The 23,003-nt window shown below is 32.1% G+C and overlaps 3 protein-coding genes across 3 annotated transcripts; 2 read left to right on the forward strand and 1 right to left on the reverse strand.

The window, feature by feature from the left end:
• The first annotated feature begins 8,001 nt into the window (after nt 1–8,001).
• LOC7483967 (calcium-binding protein CBP) lies at nt 8,002–10,170 on the forward strand. The gene is made up of 5 exons (XM_002322621.4): nt 8,002–8,646; nt 9,110–9,156; nt 9,260–9,435; nt 9,550–9,568; nt 9,816–10,170. The coding sequence occupies exons 1-5, from the start codon at nt 8,070–8,072 to the stop codon at nt 9,918–9,920; spliced, it is 924 nt and encodes a 307-aa protein (XP_002322657.1). The 5' UTR covers nt 8,002–8,069; the 3' UTR covers nt 9,921–10,170.
• Nucleotides 10,171–13,123: 2,953 nt separating this feature from the next.
• On the reverse strand, nt 13,124–16,330 carry LOC7468921 (alpha carbonic anhydrase 4). Its single transcript, XM_002323236.4, has 7 exons — nt 15,909–16,330; nt 14,775–14,992; nt 14,376–14,482; nt 14,125–14,227; nt 13,738–13,896; nt 13,585–13,638; nt 13,124–13,418 (listed from the first exon to the last, which is right to left on the reverse strand). The coding sequence occupies exons 1-7, from the start codon at nt 16,027–16,029 to the stop codon at nt 13,329–13,331; spliced, it is 852 nt and encodes a 283-aa protein (XP_002323272.2). The 5' UTR covers nt 16,030–16,330; the 3' UTR covers nt 13,124–13,328.
• Nucleotides 16,331–19,182: 2,852 nt separating this feature from the next.
• On the forward strand, nt 19,183–22,782 carry LOC7483968 (eukaryotic translation initiation factor 3 subunit E). Its single transcript, XM_002322622.4, has 8 exons — nt 19,183–19,490; nt 19,993–20,147; nt 20,603–20,830; nt 20,935–21,056; nt 21,331–21,550; nt 21,773–21,915; nt 22,141–22,278; nt 22,454–22,782. Exons 1-8 carry the CDS (start codon nt 19,283–19,285, stop codon nt 22,551–22,553), a joined length of 1,314 nt encoding a protein of 437 aa, XP_002322658.1. The 5' UTR covers nt 19,183–19,282; the 3' UTR covers nt 22,554–22,782.
• The last annotated feature ends 221 nt before the right edge of the window (nt 22,783–23,003 follow it).

Here is a 23,003-nt window from a genome sequence, read left to right on the forward strand (position 1 = left end):
CCCTACTGTTCTTGAAAAAAAATTGGAAAACTATATCATTAGTGAAATTTCTATTATATTTTCTTGGTTTTTCCGACTCTTTTTATCCCCTTTCAAGTACATCCATCTGTAGCCTAATTGGATTTAGAATTATAGTAAAAATATCAAATTAAACGTTAAAAGATTAAAAAATAAAACGCTAGAGAAAATATATTACTAACCTATAATCTGCAATAATTTTTATTTTAGTACAAAAATTTATTTTATTTATTTTTTAATCTATAAATTACAGGAAAAAACAAAAAAAAAAACTCACTGGAAAACATAATACAGAGAGAAAATTGTCGGTTATCATAATTTTAGCAACCAAAATTGTTAGGATTGATATAAAAAGGTTCATTTTACAATAAAAAATTGATGATGGTGTTTTTCCCTCTAACATGACAGGATAAGCAGATTGGGTTTGATTTTGATTGTTGATAAAGCCTATGAATATTGGGTCATCCAGCTCCGAGCACTTGGTATGATTTTTTTTTTTTACATTGATTTTTTTTAATTTTATTTTTAGATATTTGGTTAATTTTAAATTACCCTTCAAAAAATTCCAAAACGAAAAAAGAAAAAAAAAATAGTAACTTTAAAGTCTCATATGGTGCCACACTTATTATTTACGGTGTTATGACAAGGAGAAGACAGAGAAGTGTGAAAACCTCGTCTTATAGCCATTCCTGCCATGGAAAGGGGTTGGGGTTTTTGTTTTTATTTTAAATTAATTTTTTTAAGGTGTTTTTAAATTATTTTAATATATTGATATTAAAAATTAATTTTAAAAAATAAAAAAAATATTATTTCAATATATTTTCAAATAAAACATACTTCAAAAAAACACAAGCTCCTTGCCAACATTTCACACTCCTGGAATTGCATAATCTTCTTTCCCGGTCACTGCCCTACCAAAAGAGCTTGCTTCACTGGGTGATCGAAGATCGTGCTTTCAATTTCCTACTAAGCAAGAAAGTCTAAAATTCTCTACGCAGACCGATCTAAAGCCATTTTATCGTAATGTACTTCGGTTTGTTTTCATTGATCAGTCGAGTCTTGGAACTATGTTAAAATGTAATATAATAGAAAAGCATTGACTATCATCAAATAGTCAGCGTCCCCAGTGAAAGAAAAAAAAAACTATCAGGGATACTTGAAAATAATTTCAGGCCTAACAAATCAGTGCATGAAAAATATGATTATATTAATTTAGTCTTGCATGCATGTAATTAACTATATGTTTAACGATTAACACTAATACTGCCATGGACGCATACAATTTGATTTCTTTGATTTTGCTTGCAATGGTAACTCTGATCAGAATGAGGGATTTCAGCTTCAACGTTCCAACTCCAAATCCCACCTCAAGTCCTTGCAATAACAGGGACATGAACCTGAAGGGTAATTTAACTAATAATTAGTTGTTGAGTTTATTATTTAATGATTGTCACGAATTTGAATTTTTTTATAATTATTAGAAATTTATATGATCGATAATTTTAAAACTCATGAAATTAGATAAAATATATATAGCTGATAGAATATTCATGTTAATCTAAAAAAATAAAAAAACAGGGACATGTTTCATAGTGATTTCGGTTGATAAAAGGCCCATGGCTTCCCAAGGAGAATGGAGGACCAAAATATATAGTTTATCACCTCTAGTTTAAAAATCAAAACGAAAAGAATTAAAAAGGGCAAGAGAGCAAACCGATGGAGGTTATCTTGCACTGCTCTTTGTTCTCTTCTGTTAATTAAGGAGATCTCTTTTGAACTATTTCTTTGCTACTCATGTCTGCTTGAAACAACCAATCCAGGTGTGATTACTTATATTTTGGTCTCAACGTTTGATATTTGGTGCAATTATTATAGATTTTTCAAACAAAAAAAAAAACAGACAAGGAAGAAGAATGTTTTGCAACTCGAGCAGTCACTTAATATTAGTATAGAGATTGACCATCTCTCTCACGATGAACACTACAAAACAATCACTGAGATGAAACAGTTTGATCCCATTTCTCTGAAACATAGATAATCTATTTGGAGACTTGTTGTTAATAATGAAGCTCTGATCTAGGATTGGATCTGGGCGTCGCAGAATCGTGTGACGAGGGTTCAATACCACAAACACACTTGTTATTCAAGCAGTTGCAGGTTGAACAATAAGATGCACAGGCACCTACACACTGAATCGGTTTTTGACACCAATCCACCTTTCTTGTTCGTGCCTCGGCATCCAAGATGAAACCTGTTAAAACCATCAAAATATAACAGCAACTTAAAAGAAAGAATAATATTGCCATCGCAAGATATCATGGGTTATTACCTGCTGATGCAACGATGAAGAAGATGATAAATAGACCAGGCTTGAATGAAACTGTTGCCATTAATATATGTGGTTTATATTGTGAATACTTTTTGTTTTCTCGTGGAAAATTTGAGATACTCTATCAATCCCTCGTATTCTCAACACCAATACATATTTATAGTGCAAATTTGAGTTGTTCTTGGGGACTGAACCTTTCTTTTTTCAGAAAACAATTATATATTAATTAAGAATATGGAAATACAGATATTGTGTATTGCTTTATATGGCAGGCAATTTTTTAAATTCCTTAAATGCATATCATGCAATAAAATAAATATGATATACAAAGATATTCATAATCATGAGGGAATTTATTTTTTTATTTTTCCAGATCCGGTTTTGCTTAGTGAAATCGTCAGCGATCATTTTAATGTTTATAATCAGTTAATTACTTTTCCCATTTTTTAATAGAATTTATTGCAAGCAGTTTTAAGATTAAGCTGTAAAATAGCAATGATATTTAGTATTTTCAATTAATATAATTTATTTATATATTAATATAATTCTTTTAAGAATAAATTACTCTCACCACCTACAGTTTGGTCATTATAGCACATCACTATCCAATTAATTTGTCTGATATTGCACTCTGCACCTTTAACTAACGAGATTAACAATTTTATTTCTAAAATTATGAAGAGACAAAAATGACACCGTATAAAATCACCAGGAATTTCTGTAAACCATTTGGAAAAGCTTTGCAGTAGCAATGGAGGTTTCAATAATTGAGAAATAATTAGGCGAACAGGTTCATCATTAGCCCATTTTCTATATATATATATAGAGAGAGAGAGAGGGGGGGGGGGGGGCAGAGCCCACCATGAAGGCATGGATGATGGGAGAACCCGTCACGTTGTGGAGGTGAGCTCATGCAATGATTTGCAGAGACAAGCTTCAAAATTAGAATGTTTAGAGGGAAAACAAAAGATGACCATCAATTCAAAATCTAGCATGATAGCCTTTGAATTGAGTTGACTGGTCAACTCTCAAATTCAGTGATCAAATCATGAGCCCTAGTTTTCAAAATAATTGGGCTGAAACCGTGTGTAGCCCAATGGTACTGTGCAAAAGAAAAAATCAAATCGACGCGATTCCACGAGACTGTTGAAAGTCAACCTCGTTTGTCATGTCGCCGCTTACAAGTGGCCATGTGGAAGCAAGATGTTGATTCGCAGAGGTGACGCCGACGGCTATGGGTCGGAGGCGATTACACGCGGCCCAGTTGTGGTTTTTTTGCAGACTCAAATTTACACTCTTGCCTATCATCCTCTGTGATTGATTAACTTTTATCCATAGTTATTATTAATTAATTACTAACAAAAACACTAAAAGGTGGGAGTTTCTAAATTACTATGACCACATCCATAACATATTATTTATTAAAATAGGGTTTTATATTTTTTTAATTTAACTCTTCAAAAATCTAATTTTTTTAATTTATTATTTAATATTAAATTGTTTTGATAATTGCGCTTTTAATTTTTTTTATTTTTTTATGTTGGATTTATACTAGTCTTGTACATTTATTTTCTTCTTCTTCTTGGTTATAATCTTTAATATTAGATTTATTGGATTTTGAACTCTATGATTTTATTTATTTATTTATTTATTATAAATTTATTTTGAACTCATGGTGTAAGTAATGAGTTTAATAGGTTAATCTAAGTTGACTCGGGTTATTTTTTTAAATTATTTTTCTAGTTGTTATTTTTTTCTATTTCATCATTCAATACTGAGTTAGTTGAAAATTAAGCTTTGTATTTTTTATGACTTGCTTTCTATAAAATTATCTCGATCTCATTACTCGGACCACAAGATTAGCATATTGATCTAGGTTGATTATGTTTATTTTTTTTCTCCTTTTTTAAGTAGGCTTTTATTTTTTTTATTTTCTTTTCATTAAGTTATCTAGATTTCATAAACCAAAACCTGGGTTGACTCTGTTTTTTTATTGAGTTGTTTTTTTTTTTTCAATTTCACCCTCCACCAACTCAATTTGTTATTAAGTTTTTTTTTTTCAATTTCATCTTTCAATATTAGGTTATATGAGAATTATGCTTCGTATTTTTTTTAATTTACTTTTTGTAGAGTTATCCCTGTTTCATGGATTTATTTTTCTCTCTCTTAATTTTAACATTCAACATTGGATTTGTTGGAAATGGAGTTTAATAATTTTTTTATTTGCTTTTTATAAAAGTATCTTAGTCTTGTGATCTATATTGCAGGTTTAACAAGTTAGTCTGAGTTGACTTAAGTGTTTTTTCTGTCTTTAATTTCTAATTGATTTTTTTATTTCATTCTTCAACACCGGGTTGATTGGAAATTGAGTTTCATAATTTTTTTCTTGATTTGTTTTTCATGGTATTATCATCATCTCATGACTTAGGTTGATTTTGTCATTTTTTAATGAAATATTTATTTTTTATTATTATTTTTACCTTTCGATGTTGGGTTGATTAGGAATTATCCTTTATAATTTACTTTGATTTGTTTTCTATAGGGTTATCATAATCTTGCGATCCAAGTCATAAATTTGACATGTTAATCTAAGTCAATCTAATATGTCACAGTCTTAATATTTTTTTTAAATACTATTCAATATGTCACCATATCAATTGTTAAAAGAACTATTATTCAATATGCATCATCTTCGATTTTATGATTAGATAATTTTTTATTAGAAAACACGTTATTAACGCTTGAACAATTTTTTTATGATAAAAAAATTGATCTAAACAGCAGCACATCCCAAGACAATAATTTAGTTAAATCTTGATCGGTATGGTGGATGGGCATGATGATTTGCCAATAAGAACTTAGCTTAGATCAAATTTTCTTATCAACTATATTTGGACATTTTGACCCTATTAAATCCAAGTGATTCAATGGATTGATATATAAATTGATTGACATAATTAAGTTTGAGTGAAATCTAATCATATGAATTCAAGTGATTTTTTAAAATTATTTTAATTTAAAATGATGATATTTTAATATTGACTATGGATATTCTGGTGAGCCACGAGTCACCGAGGCCTTTAGTTGTGTCAAATTCCAATTCTAGCCAAACATATATTTTGATGTTTTAACTTTATTGTTAAAAGAATTATGATGGCTATTATTTACATTGATTTGTGCATTAATATGTAACATACTTAGTACAAGCAACTTACATTTTATTATTCTTTAGTATTGTTACATTCAACCATTTCCTTTCTTTACTGAAAAGTACTGATCTATTTTGTGGAGCTTCATTATTCTATGAATAATATTTTTTTTCTTTCAATTCACCCTTCTTTTTCCTTTCAATTCACTTTTCATTTAATTATTTGTTCAGATTATTTTTTATCAGTTAAGTCGACTAAATTATATCGAGGTAACTCTCATGTAATTTAATTATAATTTTGGGCCAAGTAAGGTATTAAATCGAGAGCTTTTTTCCTATTAATTTCATCATTTATTTTCTTGATTTTATTTAGATTTTTTATATATATCTATCGAGATATCTTCGACCGATCAAATCGATTGAATTATATCAGAGTAACTTTTACACAGTTTCATTTTAAATAGTTCAAAATCATTTTCTTAAATGTGGCAAACAAACACATCTTATCTAAAAAAAACTCTTTTTTTTTTATTTCTCTTAAATCAATGTCCTTAATCTAGACGGGAGTGGAAACAACCTAATTTTTTTTCAAGACAATTGAAATTTGAAACGGTTGCATGATTATATCCTTGGATCATCTATAACACAACAACATTTGATTTGAATAGTGTTAAGATCAAGTGGGTCTTTTTTTAAAAAAAAATTACTTAAAAAAAAAAGGAGTTGCCAATGCAGAATTGACTCCTGTCCATTTTGATTCAATATACGTGCAATGATCAATGAGTACTATACAATTCTTTTTTTTTTTCTGTTCTTTTTTCTATTTTTTATTTTGATGATTCAAGATAACTTCTCCCTTTAAAAAATAGTATAAATAAATGATGAAATAAAATAATATAAATATCTTAACTTTTTCTTCTTTTGTATCTATTTCCTTTTAAAATAGAACGATTGAAGTACAAAGTCAATGAATCTTTTGGGTGAACGATTTGACGAAGACGAAGAGAGCCGCGTGATTAAAGAAGAGTGGGCTAACAAAATCAAAACGACGCGGTCCGCAGCCTCTCTCTCTCTCTCTTTCTTATCGGATGATTAGTTTATTTTTTTCATCTTAATCAAGCTTTAGTAGAATGTATGATTTTTTTTTCTAATAATTTTTAGAACACATTTTGTTTTATTCAGATAAATAAATTATTTTTTATATTAATTTTAAAGTTTGAATTTATAAGGTTTCTAACCCATCCTTTAATTTATAAATGTTGCCAAGTAATGTATGAATTTCAACTGAATTTTTCCCTTTTTTGTAATTGTTTAGTTAAATAATTATTTTTGCATTATATTAAGGAAGGGTGCATTGTTTTTCCCGTTTAGATCGTTTTGTAAAATATTTTTCATCTAAAAAAAATTAAATTAATATATTTTTAAGTATTTTTCAATAATTTTAATATTAGTATTAAAAATAAATAAAAAAACATTTTTAATTTCAAAACACCTCTACAAAAATACCATACACACATTACAAATCACACACTAAATATTCCATGCATACACTACAGCAAGAGAAGAAACGGACGATAATCAGAGGATATAAATTTTCTATATAACTCACATAGCTGGAAATGAAGAAGTTTAAAACAACTTTTTAATCCATTTTACCCCCATATTAGACAACATAAACAAATATATATGATTGTTTTAAAACTCGAACCAACTAGACAAGTTAACTCGGGATCCGGCCATTCAAGGATATAAACTTATCCGGGTTGAATAAAAAAATAAAACTCATTTAACATAATTAAAATCGGAGTTAACTCAATAAGTGAAGTTTAACCCAATCAAAACATGGTCAAAATCTAATTATTATTAACCTATTAATTATTTTAAAAAATAATATTATTTTATTTTTTTTAATTTTTTTCATAGTAGACTTGGATGGAGTTTTAAAACTATAATATATATATATATATATATATATATATATAAATTAATAAATTTTATTTTATAGTCTTCTTGTGGGGGCAAAAATAACATTAGAAATCTAAGGTTATACTGCAAAATAATCTCGTAAACGTTGTGAAAAAATCAAATTGAGGGACTTTATGGTCAAATGATTGATATTCGGTACGGATATGGATGGAACATGTACGAATTCTGAGACCACAAAACACGTTATCATTACAAAAAAAAAAAAAAACATTGTAATAATTGAGAAACAATTAGTCAGTCCTCAGATTACACGAATTCAATTTTCATCGTCAAACTAACTTCTTGAACGCAATAAATATTTTTCATGTTACTTTTTCCTCTCATATTTCTCTCATGAAAACAGTCCACGCGAAGAAAAAAATCATATCAAAATTCATTTTAATTTATAAAAAAATAAAAAGATCTAAAATAAAAAGAGAGCAGAAAACAAAAATGACCACGGATTCGAAATAATTTACATAACCGCCACCAGAAGTCCACTGACAAATTCGAATTTCCTATCCTATATATAATAAATCCCCAAAGGCCCAAACCTCACAAAACCGAAAAGCATTGCTCCTTTCTCTCTCTCCTAACTCCAAAATCGAAATGTCAGGCTACCCTCAACAACCAGCTGGCTACGGCTACGGCCAGGGTCCACCGCCACCACAACAATCCCAACCCTACGGTTCTGCACAGCCATACTCCTCCGCTTACGGCGCACCACCACAACCTTCTGCTCCATACGGCACCGCACCACAACCTACTGCTCCATACGGCAGCGCACAACATGCTGCCCCATACGGCACCGCACAACAAGCTGCTCCATACGGCAGCTCACAACATGCTGCTCCATACGGCACAGCGCAAGCTTATGGCTCCCCCTACGCAGCTCCCCCTCCCGGCACCAAGCCACCAAAGGACAAACCCCAAGGTTCCACACCTGGCGGCTATCCTCCTGCTCCCTACGGAAGCAGCCCCTTTGCTGCTCTCTTGCCCTCCACCTTCCCTCCAGGCACCGACCCCAGCATCGTCGCCTGCTTTCAAGTCGCCGATCAGGACGGTAGCGGGATAATTGATGACAAAGAACTGCAGAGAGCCTTATCGGGCTATAATCAGAGCTTCAGCTTGAGGACTGTTCACCTTCTCATGTATCTATTCACAAACAGCAACGCCAGGAAGATCGGTGAGTCCTTGATTTGCAGTTTTTCATTCATGCGCATGTTAGTGGACTAGTTAAGGTTTTGCTAGTTTGAGCCGGGTTGATATTTTTGTTAATTCACGCACATGTTAGTGCAATGGTCCTGGAACTTGCCAATGTACGACCGGTGTTTTTTTTTCTTTGCATTGAATGGACGAAACTGCGGTATAACTGGACGTTGATTGTTCAGTTAGGTCTTGATCACTGGGGTCAGTTTCGTCCTATCCCCATATTTTTGCGCCTTTTTTGCTGTTTTCAGCTGATCAGTAGTGGGCCGAAATGCCTTTGTTGCTTGCGCGTTTTCTTCTTTTTGAAAATGCTGAATCTGCCCTCGAATATTTTGATGTTGTAGAGCAATTTGCAAGGGTATATTCGTAATCTTATGAGCTTTGCAGATTTATGTAGGTACCACGTTGATTTTTTATTTTTTTTTGAAATTTTAATGCAGGACCTAAGGAATTCACTGAGCTGTTTTACAGCTTGCAGAACTGGAGGGTAAGCTTTTGGAGGAATTGGAAGGTCTTTTAATTTATATTTATTTTTGGATTAGAAATGTTTATTATTGTTTTTGTGGGATTTGGTTCTTTTTGCTATACAGGCAATCTTTGAGAGATTTGATAGGGACAGGAGTGGGAGGATTGATATTAATGAGCTGAGAGAGGCACTTCTGAGTTTAGGATTTTCCGTCTCACCTGTTGTTTTGGATTTGTTGGTATCTAAGTTTGATAAAACTGGAGGAAAGAACAAGGCCATTGAATACGACAATTTCATCGAGTATGTTTTTCTTCGTCTCTTTTTGTTGGTTTTGTTTGAGACCATTTAGTTATCTGATTTCTGCTGAGCATCTCTAATATGGTGTTTTCTCTCTTCTGTTTTTGTGGAATGCAGATGCTGTCTGACTGTCAAGGTGAGCTTTAAACTAAGATTATAGGATCTTTACTCTATTTTGCCTTGTGTCAAGTACAAGTTAAATACACAGAGTTCTGTATACAATAGAATGAGTTACTGAAGCCTGAAAAAATTTAATACAAATCGAAGCTTGAATATGAATGTGCATTAAAAGCTGGGTTCCAGATTTTAACAACATTCTTAACCTTGACATGTTTGATGTTCTAGACTTCTAACGTGTGGCATGGTTGATCATCTGTTTTCAGGGACTGACTGAGAAGTTCAAAGAGAGGGATACTGCATACTCTGGTTCAGCAAGTTTTACTTACGAGAATTTCATGCTAGCTGTTCTTCCATTCCTCATTGCATAGACGGGGATTGAAAGCTAAATCGGCACGAGCCAGTGGTGTACTTTCTGGGTCGTACACATATCTTTTTTTCTTCACCTAGCATCATCTTGTGTATCTGGTTTCAGTTGTAAAAACTAAAAACTGTTTTAAGGGTTTTGTGGATACAAGTTTGCAGATCAATCCCTCTATCTCTACCTTAAATCTTTGAACTCTGATGTATGGTTATTGTCATTTCATTCCTATGGTTTCAAGCTTTGCTAATTTCCAACAATGTCGTGCTTTGTAATCTTCAACTTAAATGTCACCATCCCCACAATTTTATCATCTTTAATTTGCTGAGCATCATCGCAGTTCGGACAGGGTCAGAGGAAGATTAAGGGTCTTTCCTGGGAGAATAATTTATTCAGCATGGGCGCCTCTCAATTTGAATTAGAAGAGGTCGTACAGAGGCAACATCAATGCAATGTATGATTTCTTCTGATGAAGGTAAAGTCCAGGCGACATGGGAAATAATTTTGGTTCTTTATTTTATAATCCAGTTGTATCATGGGGTGGTTGAGCATCGTAGGCAGTTTGGTATTTTACCAATCACTCACCGACACATGCGGCACTTTTCTGAATCAGCACTACTTGCTGTCGAGGTTCCAGCTTCTTTTCCATGTATTTCCACGAAAGTCACTCTCTTCTTCGACAAGTAAATTCCAAAAAAAAAAAACAATTATGACAGAAATGAACGAAGGGGCCAGCGTATACAAATTTGACTAAAAAATATCATGGGAGAAAGCGAAACCATTAATTAACAGAAACTAACCCTCGTGCATCGTGATATTTGTACTGCAGCTAAAATCACTGCTCGTTTTTTAATATTGTCGATTAGAAAATTGAATTTTTTCTAAATTTTTAATCTGATTCTTGAATTATTTTTTTTAAATTAACATCTAATTGTATTTTTTTTTGAGAAAATTGGTGGATTACAAGATAGAAAATTAAAGTAAAAAAAAAGTAAAATAGAAGATAATTTCAAATTTTATATAAAAAATTAATTTTGGTCACCTATATTTTTTTTTTGGTAATAAATGATCTTTTAGTTTTGAAAATTTTAATTTTAACACTAAAATTGATGGAGAGAGGAATGCGAGATTTTGATGAAGAGAGAGTGGTTATTGACTTTAATTTTGACCATCAAAATTGTTGAAGTTGATGTCAATGAGTTTCATTTTATGAGAGGAGTTTCACCTAAATGTTTTTTTCTTTCTCTTTTCCCGATAAGATAGATCTAACTATGAGAATATTTTTGAATTCAAGTTGATTTAAGTTTTTTAAGCTATTTTTTGGGTTTTTTAAGGTTATAGATATGTTTATCAAGATATTTAGATTGTTTTCTATGTGTTTTGGGTAAAAAATAGGTTAATATGACTTTTCAAACCAAAAAACCAACACCTTGTTTTCTCATTTCCTCTTGTCACTAAATTCTGTACAAAGCAGACGATGCATTGTCTGTTGTTTTATTAAAAAAAACAGAGCGGGCGACCTGTTAAGAAATTAAAAAAAAGTCAAGCCCAGGAGCGTGAATTGATGTTTTTTTTTTGCCCAATGTTCCTTAGCTTCTTTTTTCTTTTTTAAGTTTTGTTGTTTTATATTTGGATTAAAAACAATTGATAAAAGAAATTATTGGACTCATTTGAGTTCTTAAAACCAAATCATAGATTTAGTGAGTTCATCCGTAACATTTGAGGTATTATTTGTTTTTTTTATTTGTTTAATGCTCTATGTGTCTCTCGATTCTAAAAAATATAATTTTACCTTTTGTTATTAATGATATATTTTCTTAATTAGCTCTAAATTAAAAAAATATATATAATTTCACCTTTTGTTTTCAAAGATATACTTTTGTTATCTTAGCCACATGAAAGAAAGCTTGCACCGCTAAACTGGAAAGCGAATGGATAAGCATTCCATCCTACAACAATCAAGGCTAGGCAACTCACGCATCTAACATAATTTTTGTCCTTTAAAAAAACATATTTCATACAAAATATTCTCATGCATTTTATTGTTATATAATTAAATAAAAAATAATCTCTATTATAAATTTTTTTTGAATTCAATAATGTGCATGATTTTCATTATGAGTGCTTGGTTAACTCGAGTTGATTTAAGGTTTTTTAGTTAATTGCTATTTTTTTTTATCATTTTTGTCCTTAAATATTAATTTAATTAAGGATTGAGCTTTTCACTTTGTTTTTTTTCAAGATTATCCCAAGAACTCTTACATGTCACCCCAGGTTAAGCTAATGTATTTTCATCTCAATATTAATCAAAAATATTGTTTAGTGCATTGTTAAAAACTATTTTTTTAAAAAATATATTACCAATCCCTAAATATTTTTTTTATTGCGTTTAAAATTTTTTCCGCAATGACCCGCGGCACAGCCTGTGACACTCTACTATTTCATCATCTAATCAACTGCTTTGACTTTGGTGTTGCTGCAAATATATAGTTGCATGATTTGTGGATCCAGTTTACAGCTAACATGTAGAGAGTGGATGATGAATGAATGCTAGAGATGAGTGATCCTTAAATTGTGTACAGGTGAATTGTGGTTCAGTGACTTGGGGCTGGAATCATTGGTCAGATGGTGATGAGCTTCGCTTGTTCATAGGATCCAAATCCAGAGGCTTTGAGCTCCAAAGAGTTGTTGCCCTTAGGCGGGTAGATATCAGGAGGAAGCATCAAGCATCAAGCATGGGCTCAGTCTCTCTCTTATTTTCTCTCAAGAAGAAATGGTCATTAACGTCTCTTCAACATATAATTATGTTCTGCCTCCCTTAATTCGCAGTTGAAGACATTTTCTTTGCCATGCGCCGATCATCAGTACAAACTTTAACCATTTACTTGGAGCCTCTACTGATTTGCTCAGCTTCAAGTTTCCCTTAATCACAGCCTGACAGCATGCAACATATTTTCTGTATATGAATTACACATGCTGAAACGGGCATGAGGCGGCGTTTAAAAATTGCTGGCTTGCCCAAAGGAAGCCTGTCTAGCTCAAAAACAAAAATTACTTGCCTAAAAGAAGCTAATTCATCACGGTTTTATTGTATTTATCACAGATATCTGCTAATGAGGTTTAGAGGAAGCATAGCTGCTAATGAGAAAACAGAAGTGGTAAAGAAATACCTTTCCTGTTCCTAGTAATGGTTTTTATACTAACATTCATGTATGGATATAATTCTTGATAGCTCAAGAGTCTTCATTTATTAATCTCAGAAATGTCCACAACAACTTGCCTGAGTTCTTCACCAGGATAAACAGGCTTGAAATTTGAAATGTATATGTAAGGGAAATAAATTGCCATCTGAATAAATGGTATGCAAAAGTCGCGCTATGTAGGCCTCTTAAATTCTTCTCTTCAGTTTATATTACTACTAGGTAGAGGCCCCATTCTGTCTTGGACGGTACTCGTACATTGGAATTCCAGTCGATGGCTGAGTTGGTCTTGCATTTGCCTCGAATCCCTGAAACAGAAGAAACCAAGAGAAGTTGACCAGTAGAAGTGCTATGATCTTGTATACAGAAGAATATTACATTTCCAGAAAAAAACAACTAATTTCCTTCAATTTTGAAATGATAAAAAAGATATTAACTAGAAATGAATCCTTAAACTAAACTAAAAGTACTTACATCATGAACAGCATCTCTTAATGCTTTAACTTGCTCCCTTGAAACTGTCCTGACCTGTTTATGGAAGAATTCATCAGAACAATCATATCCATTATACCAGTTAAGAAGATATATAGAAGCTGAAATAGAGTGTGAAGGTTTTGGTAAAAGCACCTTCATGACTATTGTCCAAACAACACCTTCAGTGCATGGAGGAACTGTGAGAGAACCGACATATCTGTAATACTTTCTGCTCCCAAATTTGATATCTCCTGGGTTGACAATCCCCATCTCTCTCTCTCTATGGTCAACATGGTTTATATGGCGGAGCAACTGCCAAAAGGGGAAATGGTAACACTAAAAAGAGAACTCCATATTTACAGATTAAAATCGAACCATTAACTTGTACATAAGTTCAAAGAACAAACTTCATGTAAAGTTTGTCTTGTTAAGGTTTCTTTTTCTGATCATACTTTATATCATACATTTCAATACAAAAACCATATTGACAGACACCAAACACGTGCAAACCGATAGACCAGTTGATATACACGACAATACCTTTGAAAGGAAGCGATCAGGCCGACCATATTTGTAAACAATTGCAACAACAGCTATCCCTCCCTGAGAGCTATAGTGAACTAGATGAAGCTCCAGGTCATGCCTTTTAACGAAAATCAGAAAACAAAGATATGGATAGACATTAGATATACATGTGAGAAGATTGAAGGGTGTTGAGTGGAGTAGGTGGAAGAGTTCTCATTAAGGTGTAATTTTTAAATTTCAATAATAAAGAAGGCAAACAAACAAACCTTGAACCATTGAATGTATGCTCTGAGGGTGAATGCCAATGACATTGCTGCAGTTGGTAATCAGTATCATTAATTGTAATTTTTCCTGCATCTCCTTTCCAAATCACCTGGCGAGAAATTCAATTTAGATGGAGTGATAAGATTTTCATTTTCTTTTCGGTAAAAAATCATAGTCTCAAGTAACAAATAACAGGCATTAGTGACGCATACTTTTGTAGCCTGAATTCTGGTCAACAATCAACGATGAATTTATTATCAAATCATAGGGTTCAATATTTACAGGGTCAACAATCTTGTGCATACCATAATTGCAGAGGTGGATTAAAATGAAATTTTGTTTGGTAGAATGAGTTGCTTCATAAATGCATCAATGAATTATTGAAGGGACAGGTAGCATACTGTAATGTCATGTCCCCTATTCTTCACAGCTGCAGGAGCTGCTTGGTAATCCCTACGCAACTTTCCTAAATTCGGAAAAACTTCCACCCTTCTGTCAAGAACATCAATAGGAGACTGCATTTTTCCTTTACCACAAGCTTCCCAATGTGGATTAATCTTTCCCCAGTTCTTTGGCCCTTCTTCAGTTCCTTCTTCATATGTAAATTGAGTTTCATCCTCTGTTTGATGAAAGGAAATAATTAGATGGGGCCAGCTTGATTGGACTCATTAAGAAATGAATATATTCCATGAAGATAATCGTTCATGATATGGAATGAATCACTCTACTAATTGACCAAAAAGTCTTCAAAACAAGCCTCCAAAAAATGAAATTGATGGAGAGGTTCTAAATTCTCACCTTTTCTGTACTCCTAAGACATAAAGCACAGATTTGGCTAGGTAATCCAGGTTTCAAAGTAAAGAACATGGCAAAATTAAAAGTGATTCTCTTTCAGAAAAGTAAATCGTGAATTGAATTAACTTAGAGCAACTTGCAAAGCAAAGAATAAAAGAAAATGGTGAAATAAATATTCAAACATGTGAAAAAGCGTATAAACAAATCAATAATTTTGCACTAAACAATGCAAAATTGGAAAGTTTTTGGACAAGATTTTAAATGATCTCCTGGTTCTGCACCGCATGTATGAAAATAAAAAAAAAAACGCAGAGATCAAGAACACTACATCTACTCCATTAGAAAGCCATATAATTTTGTCAGCAAGTAGGTGACCTTACAACTGTAAAAAGGGACACTGGTCGGCTTGTAGCTATGCAAAGTTTACCTACTGATCAAGTTTAACTACCTGCAGGTGCATCTGAAAATGGGATTTCATCAAAGACAAAAACCTTCAAAACATATTTGAACCTCAAGATTGAATTTTTTCCCCCTTAAAAAAAAAACAAACAGAAGGATACCAAGAAATTAATCTTTCAAAACCCAAAATGTGATTTGGGTTTTCTACAACATTTTAATCTTTGCTAAATAGTAGAATATTAATTATCTGAAAGCAACGTAAGCACTAAAACTGGCAGTGAAAATGAAGAATTCAACAGCTTAACCAGAACGAGAGATGGGGAGAGAGATGAAGAACAAACCAACTTCGGACTCGAGCGCCAAGGAGATGGCGAGTGAATATGAGACAATGATGAGAGAAACAAGAAGGAGAAAGCTCATCATGTTGATGTTGTAGACATTGAAGTTACTGGTGCTAGTCATGGCGTCTTCCTTCCTTAATCTCTCCGAATTTCAAGTAGTTAGAAATGAAAGGTTGATTTAGCGTTGTATTTTTGGAAGAGCAAACGGATCTTTCTTATTACACAACGATGGCAGGAATGATACTTTAAACAGAATCTTATACATATCGGCGTGAGTCAACTTAAATCAATGCGTGATTTTTTATATAATTACTTTTTTCTTCAATGAACAGTAATTTAACGTATCTTAAAAGAAAAATTAATTTCTTCAAGCGAAAAATATTTTCTATCAAATTACAGATAAAATTCTTGTGTGTAAACATCTAAATTCATTTCATAGCTACATGATACATTAAACATTCGAGATAATTATAAAGTAGCGAGTCAGCAGGCACCAAACAAAGAACCACACAATTACATTGCTGTAGAATCATTAAATTTCTAATTATAAGATTGGACATAACTCAAATCCAAACTTAACTCTTGCAAATTGTTTTCTTCTTTCATATAATTGCTGCCACTTCTGATCATTGTTCGTCTTCCTTCATCATGCTGTCCCCCATTTGTGGCAATCCTTTAATTCTTGTATTTAGCATGACCGATCTACCTTTATTCTGATCAAGTTTAAAAATGTAATAATGGTTATATTTTAATGTATTTTTTATTCAGAAATATATTTAAATAATATTTTTATTTATTTTTAAAATTTATTTTTAATACCAGTATATAAAAATAATATAAAAAACATAGTTTTTAAACTCGGCCTGGTGACCGGCCCGGGTTCCGGGTTTTGACCGGGTCACCGGATCGACCAGATCAATATAGTTTGGACCGAGTTCCGGATAACGTCTTACTTGAGTCATGAAAAGCAACCATTGGCACCAGCTCAACAAAGGCTGAACTAGGAGATCTGGATTGAAGATTGGAAGAAATGACAAAAACCCTAAATTACCAAAGACGAATAAAATCAATTTTAAGAGATACATAGATGGACGGGTCAACACTTTAATTGAACCAACAGTGTATTATGATTTCCATTAATTAAATTAATTACGTTTAACATATTTTATCTATTTTTTAATATTACCCTAAATATATAATCAGGTAATTAGGTAAATAACTTGATTTCTTTTAACTTAATATTGGGACCAATTTTCAACAGGTGTCTTTTTTATTAGCCATGGCATTGGATCAAGAATTTTGTCATTACTCTATCATTTCCCAATAAAAATATGAATACTAATAGATTTTTTTTATAAAAAATATGAATAAATAGAAGGGGAAAATTTCATTTAATATCTCGTAGTGTAGTCCATAATTTAATTACCTTTGAAAAATTAATATTCACATTCTAGGTTAGCAAAAAAATTTAAATGTAATAAAATGATTAAACTATCTACATTTATAATATATTAAATATTATAAATTTATCATCAAATTAAAAAAAATAAAAAAAGAAGAGAAATCAATTGTGAAACCTTAATCAAACACCAAAATCGAATCTACATTAACATGAAAACATTAAAATCTTCATCAAACAATAGTTCTGCCACCAGAAAAACACACAAGCAACCACAAATCAAACTCTAGAGGGACAGAAGGAAATGAGAAATAGCAGGCTACTTTTGTTTATTGTCACCCTTTTTAAAAATATTAGTGAAATACCAAAGTTTAAAAAAATTAATGAAATAATACAGTTTATACATGTCACGATCGAGAAACACAATATTAATAATTTGCTACTATTCAAAATAACAACATTTTAAAAAAATATTATAAAATAAACAGAAGAGGGGAAAGAGAAAAAAAATAAATAAAAAAATAGACCATAAATACACACTAAGACTCTAATTACAATACCATAAAAATCTCAAAGAGATGAGTTCAACAACATTAACAAAAGTCATTAATGATAACCTGAATGAGCCATACTTGTTGCTAAAGGCAAGTTAACCACCCGTCATTTTTAGACAGTAAGTGTAGCATAGTCGAGTCACAGCTGATAATTTTTTTATGATGTTATTAGATTTGTATTGTTAAATTTTTTTTTATTATAACAATAAATAAAGTTTTTATATATTTTCTTAAATTAATTATTCCTTTATTTTTTTTATATAGTAGCAATAAAATATTAATATATATTTTTTTATTTGAACTTGATTTTCAAATTCAGGTTTATTAAAAAAAACATAATATTAATAAAAAAAGTATATATCAATACATAAAAAAGAAATATATAGCCCAAGAAACTTTTTAAAAAGATTCATAAAAAAAAAAGGGTTTGCTTAACGCAATATTCTATACTTTGTTGTCAAAATAATTTGATATATCATGGTGACCTTTCTATATACATTAAATAAACCGTCTCATGTGTATACTCTAAATTTTTGTTTTTTAATGCAAGATTTTAAAATTAAATAACATTATTTATTAACTAAAATATAAACCCACAACATAGTACCAACAATTAAGATTTGACCATAACATATTATATCATTTTCAATTTAACTCTCACATCTTTAACTCCCCCTCCCCCCTCCAAAAAAAAATAATAATAATATTATTTACGTTAGACAATTTTATTTTGGAAATACATTAAAATAATTTTTTTTATTTTTTAAAAATTATTTTTAACATTAGAACATCAAAATAATTTGAAAATACCAAAAAATTATTAATTTGAAACAAAAAAAAAATAAAATTTTTAAAGCTTTTTTAAAATATTTTTAAAGCATAAAAACAAACATAACGTTACACAGCTCATTCAAAGCTCTAAAATAAATTATAAAGACAATATTAATGTCAAATCATAATGAATATGCATATGTTGAGACACTAACCTGTCCCAAACGACAATTTTAGCATGAAGGAGAATTCAAGGAAATTTACCACAAATTCATGCTAAAATTGTCGTTTGGGACAGGTTAGTGTCTCAACATATGCATATTGAGTGAAATCTTTTAATTGCCAAAAAATAGTGGATGAATAAGGGGTGATATTGTTTGAAATTGATTATATATGAAGCAAAATTAACAAAATCAAAATATCAGGGTTTAATTAATAATGAAGTAATGTATTAAGGACTAAACTGAGTTTTCTTAAGAAATTTTTTTATCGTCTCTTGTTTTTCAAAAAATAGTTTACATAAACGTCAGGGCTATATTTGATATTTCCCAAAACAAATAACTCCTCTCCCTCACCTCTCTCCTTATGTAGGTTAAACCCCAAAGCAGCAGCAGCAGCAGCAGCATCAGCAGCAGCCAATATCCGCAACCATGGCGACTTACGATCTGACACCACGAATTGCACCAAATCTGGACCGCCACTTAGTATTTCCTCTGCTAGAATTCCTTCAAGAAAGTCAGCTTTACCCAGATGAGCAGATCTTAAAAGCCAAAATCGAGCTGTTGAACAAAACAAACATGGTTGATTACGCTATGGACATCCACAAGAGTCTTTACCGCACCGAAGAAGTGCCTCAAGGTAAGCAAAGAAAAACCCATATAAAAAATATGATTTTTAGGACACGTGCATGTAGATACAGTGAATTACTGGGTGTTTGATGCAGTAAATTGTTGAGATTTATAGAAAGTCTTTTATTTCTAATAGTTTTTTTTTTTAGATAAAAGGAGTGTGTTTTGTGTATTATTTTTATTGCTTTGGTGTTTTTTTTGCTGCATTAAATGTAATAAAAAGCCCATAATCTTTCTTTTAATTCCAATAAATTGTACCTGTACATATAGTGAATGCGTGTATTTATTGATTAAATTGTTTGATTGAAAAAAAAATAAAATAATTTTTGGACACTATACACCTATGGATACAGCAAAAGTGTACGTATCTGTTTGATGAAATTGTGAAATTTAACAAATATATTTCATTTTCAAGGCAGGAACGTTCTTTTATTAGAACTATAAATACTGTGAATTTGTTTGTGGGTTCAAATGTTGAAGGTTTGATTCTTGTTGTTGTTGTTGGTGTTAAGACATGATTGATAGGAGGGCAGAGGTAGTGGCTAGATTGAAGGCATTGGAGGAGGCTGCTGCACCCCTGGTAGAATTCTTGCAGAATGCGAGTGCTATGCAGGAGTTGAGGGCTGATAAGCAGTATAATCTTCAGATGCTTCATGAACGTTATCAGGTTTTTTTTTGTGGACATCTTCAGTCAAGAGAGGGTTACGTGTTGGTTTTCTTCCTATCTTGTTTTATGTGAATTGTTATGTAGGAATTATCTAGGAACTACAAGATATCTGAATTGATTTTAGGAACTCTGGGTTTGTAGTTTTTTCATGTTGCAACATTCAAGAGGGTATTTTTGTTACCATTAATAGTTAATAAGCAATGGTGACCATTTGTGTGAAAGCCAGTGATTTCAATGAAAAGAGCCAAAACCACTTTTATGTTCAGATTCAGATGTCCTACACCTGTTTTACATTCCAGACCATCAGTACACACATTGATTATGTGAAAATTGCTGCCCGTTTGCTATTTGTAATCCCCTGGTATTTCTGTCATCTAAAGTTCTGTGTTTTGGAAAGAGGGGTTTTCTTATTATGCTATCTAAACTCATTGAACAATAGTGCTCTCTCTAAACAGATTGGTCAGGAGCAGATTGAGGCATTGTATCAGTATGCCAAATTCCAATTTGAATGTGGAAACTACTCTGGTGCTGCTGACTATCTGTATCAGTACAGGGGCTTATGCAATAACAGTGAAAGGAGTTTGAGTGCTTTGTGGGGAAAGATGGCAGCTGAGATACTGATGCAAAACTGGGATATTGCTCTTGAAGAACTTAACCGGTTGAAAGAAATTATTGACTCAAAGGTTGTTTTCCACCACTCCTTGCTTTTCTGTTTGAGTTGTATGCTTTCTTTTTCCTTTTATTTTTCAAGTAACATGTGCTTATTGAGGATGCTCGTCTATTGCAGAGCTTCTCATCGCCTTTGAATCAGGTGCAAAGTAGAATATGGTTGATGCATTGGAGTCTCTTCATCTTTTTCAACAATGACAACGGAAGAACACAGATTATTGACTTGTTTAACCAGGACAAGTATGACTTGACCCCTTTTGCTCTGCATACATTTTCAACTATGACATGTTTTCTATTTTTGCTCTGACTGAAAAAATGACTTGTGGGTATTACTCAATTGAAACGTATTCTTATTCTGTAAAAATATAAGGAACCAGGAGTTAACCAACATCTCTTTATAGGTTTTTTTCGCTTTGGACACGATTAATCTCTCAATTTAAGTAACTATCTTTTGTACCTTCTTAAGACAAAGGCTTACAGGATGATACAAATTGATCTTCCCATTTTATTTTAGGTATCTCAATGCCATTCAAACCAATGCACCCCATCTTTTGCGTTACCTAGCAACTGCATTCATTGTCAACAAAAGAAGACGACCTCAATTCAAGGATTTTATAAAGGTTATCCAGCAAGAGCAGCACTCTTACAAAGATCCTATCACAGAGTTTTTGGCATGTGTCTATGTTAATTATGATTTTGATGAGGCACAAAAGAAGATGAAGGAGTGCGAAGAAGTAAGCTTTTTATGCCCTAATGTGATTGGCATGTTAATATCCCTGTACAAGAAAGTTTGTGCTAATTGTGTCATTTAAGTTGTATTGATTTCCAATTTTCTGGATGCCCCCCCCCCATTTTATTCCTTTTTGTCTTGGTTTTGCTTATTATGTTCTCTGATAATAAATTTTCCCTCTGATCGTTAACTCCTGGATAATGCTAACCTGTTATACTCATTATAGGTGATACTAAATGATCCTTTCCTTGGCAAACGTCTAGAAGATGGCAACTTTTCCAATGTGCTGTTGAGAGATGAGTTCCTTGAAAATGCCCGTCTATTTATCTTTGAAACCTATTGCCGGATACATCAGCGTATTGACATAGGGTATGTATATTCATTATTTTTAATTGTTTGCTACAAATGTCACAAATAGAGTTGATTGGAACTCTGTCCCTTGAAAAACCATTCCTTTTTGAGTGGAGGGTCTAAACCGTTAGTTTGCTCTCATTGAATGTCTATCGGTCCAAACACTTTGCAGTGTTGACTTTGATGTACTTTTTATTGCTTCTGTTAAAATACTTATTCGAATTACTTGGCTGTTTACGGCAGAGTCCTTGCAGAGAAATTGAACTTGAATTTTGAGGAGGCTGAGAGATGGATTGTGAATCTCATCCGTAACTCCAAGCTTGATGCTAAGATTGATTCAGAATCAGGAACTGTTATTATGGAGCCCAACCATCCCAATGTGTAAGATTGCAGATACAGATTATTATATTTGTACACGGGAATGCTTATGATTCTTGTTACCTATTAGTCTTTTGGTCCTTTTATTCTCTGTACCTCCCATAATCTTTAGATGTCAGTTCCCAGGGGTCTCTTCTTTTCTTCGAAAATTGGGTGACAAATTTCTTTTGTCTTTCAGGTATGAGCAGTTGATAGATCACACCAAGGCATTATCAGGCCGTACTTCCAAGTCAGTCAGTCAGATTCTGGAGCATGCACATGCACAGGCTGCTCGATAGAGTTTCTTTGTAAAGACTCGGGGGACTTGTTTGTTTTAAGATTTTTGGCATCTGAATTTTGTTTCTCTTTGGTTTGAGGAACAGACAAATTCGAGAAATTGTACTGATTAACCTTTCCCAGAAGCTCCAGAATTAGAGCAAATCTAGAGTAGTTATTAATTTTGAAAGGAGTTTATGTTTTGCTTGTTTGTATCAATGAAAAATCAATGCATCCTATTTTCAGCTGTTATTCACATCGGTAATTTATTTGACTGTTTATTTACCTTAAATAAATGAGCTCTCGAATCATATTAGGACCATTGAGATGGTGTTTGCATCAATAATCCTGTACGATTTTATTTTATTTTCGATACAGAAGCTGTTAGAACTGGTTGGAGAAATGCAGGTGTGACAGTGTCCTGAAAGAGACCTTGAGGCACTGTTACCTCAATGGAATTTTTTGCTAGCTTA

This window comes from Populus trichocarpa, chromosome 16 (genome assembly GCF_000002775.5).
Source record: "Populus trichocarpa isolate Nisqually-1 chromosome 16, P.trichocarpa_v4.1, whole genome shotgun sequence".
Taxonomy (NCBI): Eukaryota; Viridiplantae; Streptophyta; class Magnoliopsida; order Malpighiales; family Salicaceae; genus Populus; species Populus trichocarpa.

Excerpts from the sequence above, each read along its gene's own strand:
- LOC7468921 (XM_002323236.4), bottom strand. The coding sequence starts at position 16,029 with ATGACTAGCACCAGTAACTTCAATGTCTACAACATCAACATGATGAGC. Across the intron at positions 13,897-14,124 it reads CTGATCGCTTCCTTTCAAAG|TTGCTCCGCCATATAAACCA; the intron begins GTATTGTCGTGT and ends CCCTTTTGGCAG. Across the intron at positions 13,419-13,584 it reads TAAGAGATGCTGTTCATGAT|GGATTCGAGGCAAATGCAAG; the intron begins GTAAGTACTTTT and ends CTTCTGTTTCAG.
- LOC7483967 (XM_002322621.4), top strand. The coding sequence starts at position 8,070 with ATGTCAGGCTACCCTCAACAACCAGCTGGCTACGGCTACGGCCAGGGT. Across the intron at positions 8,647-9,109 it reads CAGCAACGCCAGGAAGATCG|GACCTAAGGAATTCACTGAG; the intron begins GTGAGTCCTTGA and ends ATTTTAATGCAG. Across the intron at positions 9,157-9,259 it reads ACAGCTTGCAGAACTGGAGG|GCAATCTTTGAGAGATTTGA; the intron begins GTAAGCTTTTGG and ends TTTGCTATACAG.
- LOC7483968 (XM_002322622.4), top strand. The coding sequence starts at position 19,283 with ATGGCGACTTACGATCTGACACCACGAATTGCACCAAATCTGGACCGC. Across the intron at positions 21,057-21,330 it reads GACTTGTTTAACCAGGACAA|GTATCTCAATGCCATTCAAA; the intron begins GTATGACTTGAC and ends ATTTTATTTTAG. Across the intron at positions 22,279-22,453 it reads GAGCCCAACCATCCCAATGT|GTATGAGCAGTTGATAGATC; the intron begins GTAAGATTGCAG and ends TTTGTCTTTCAG.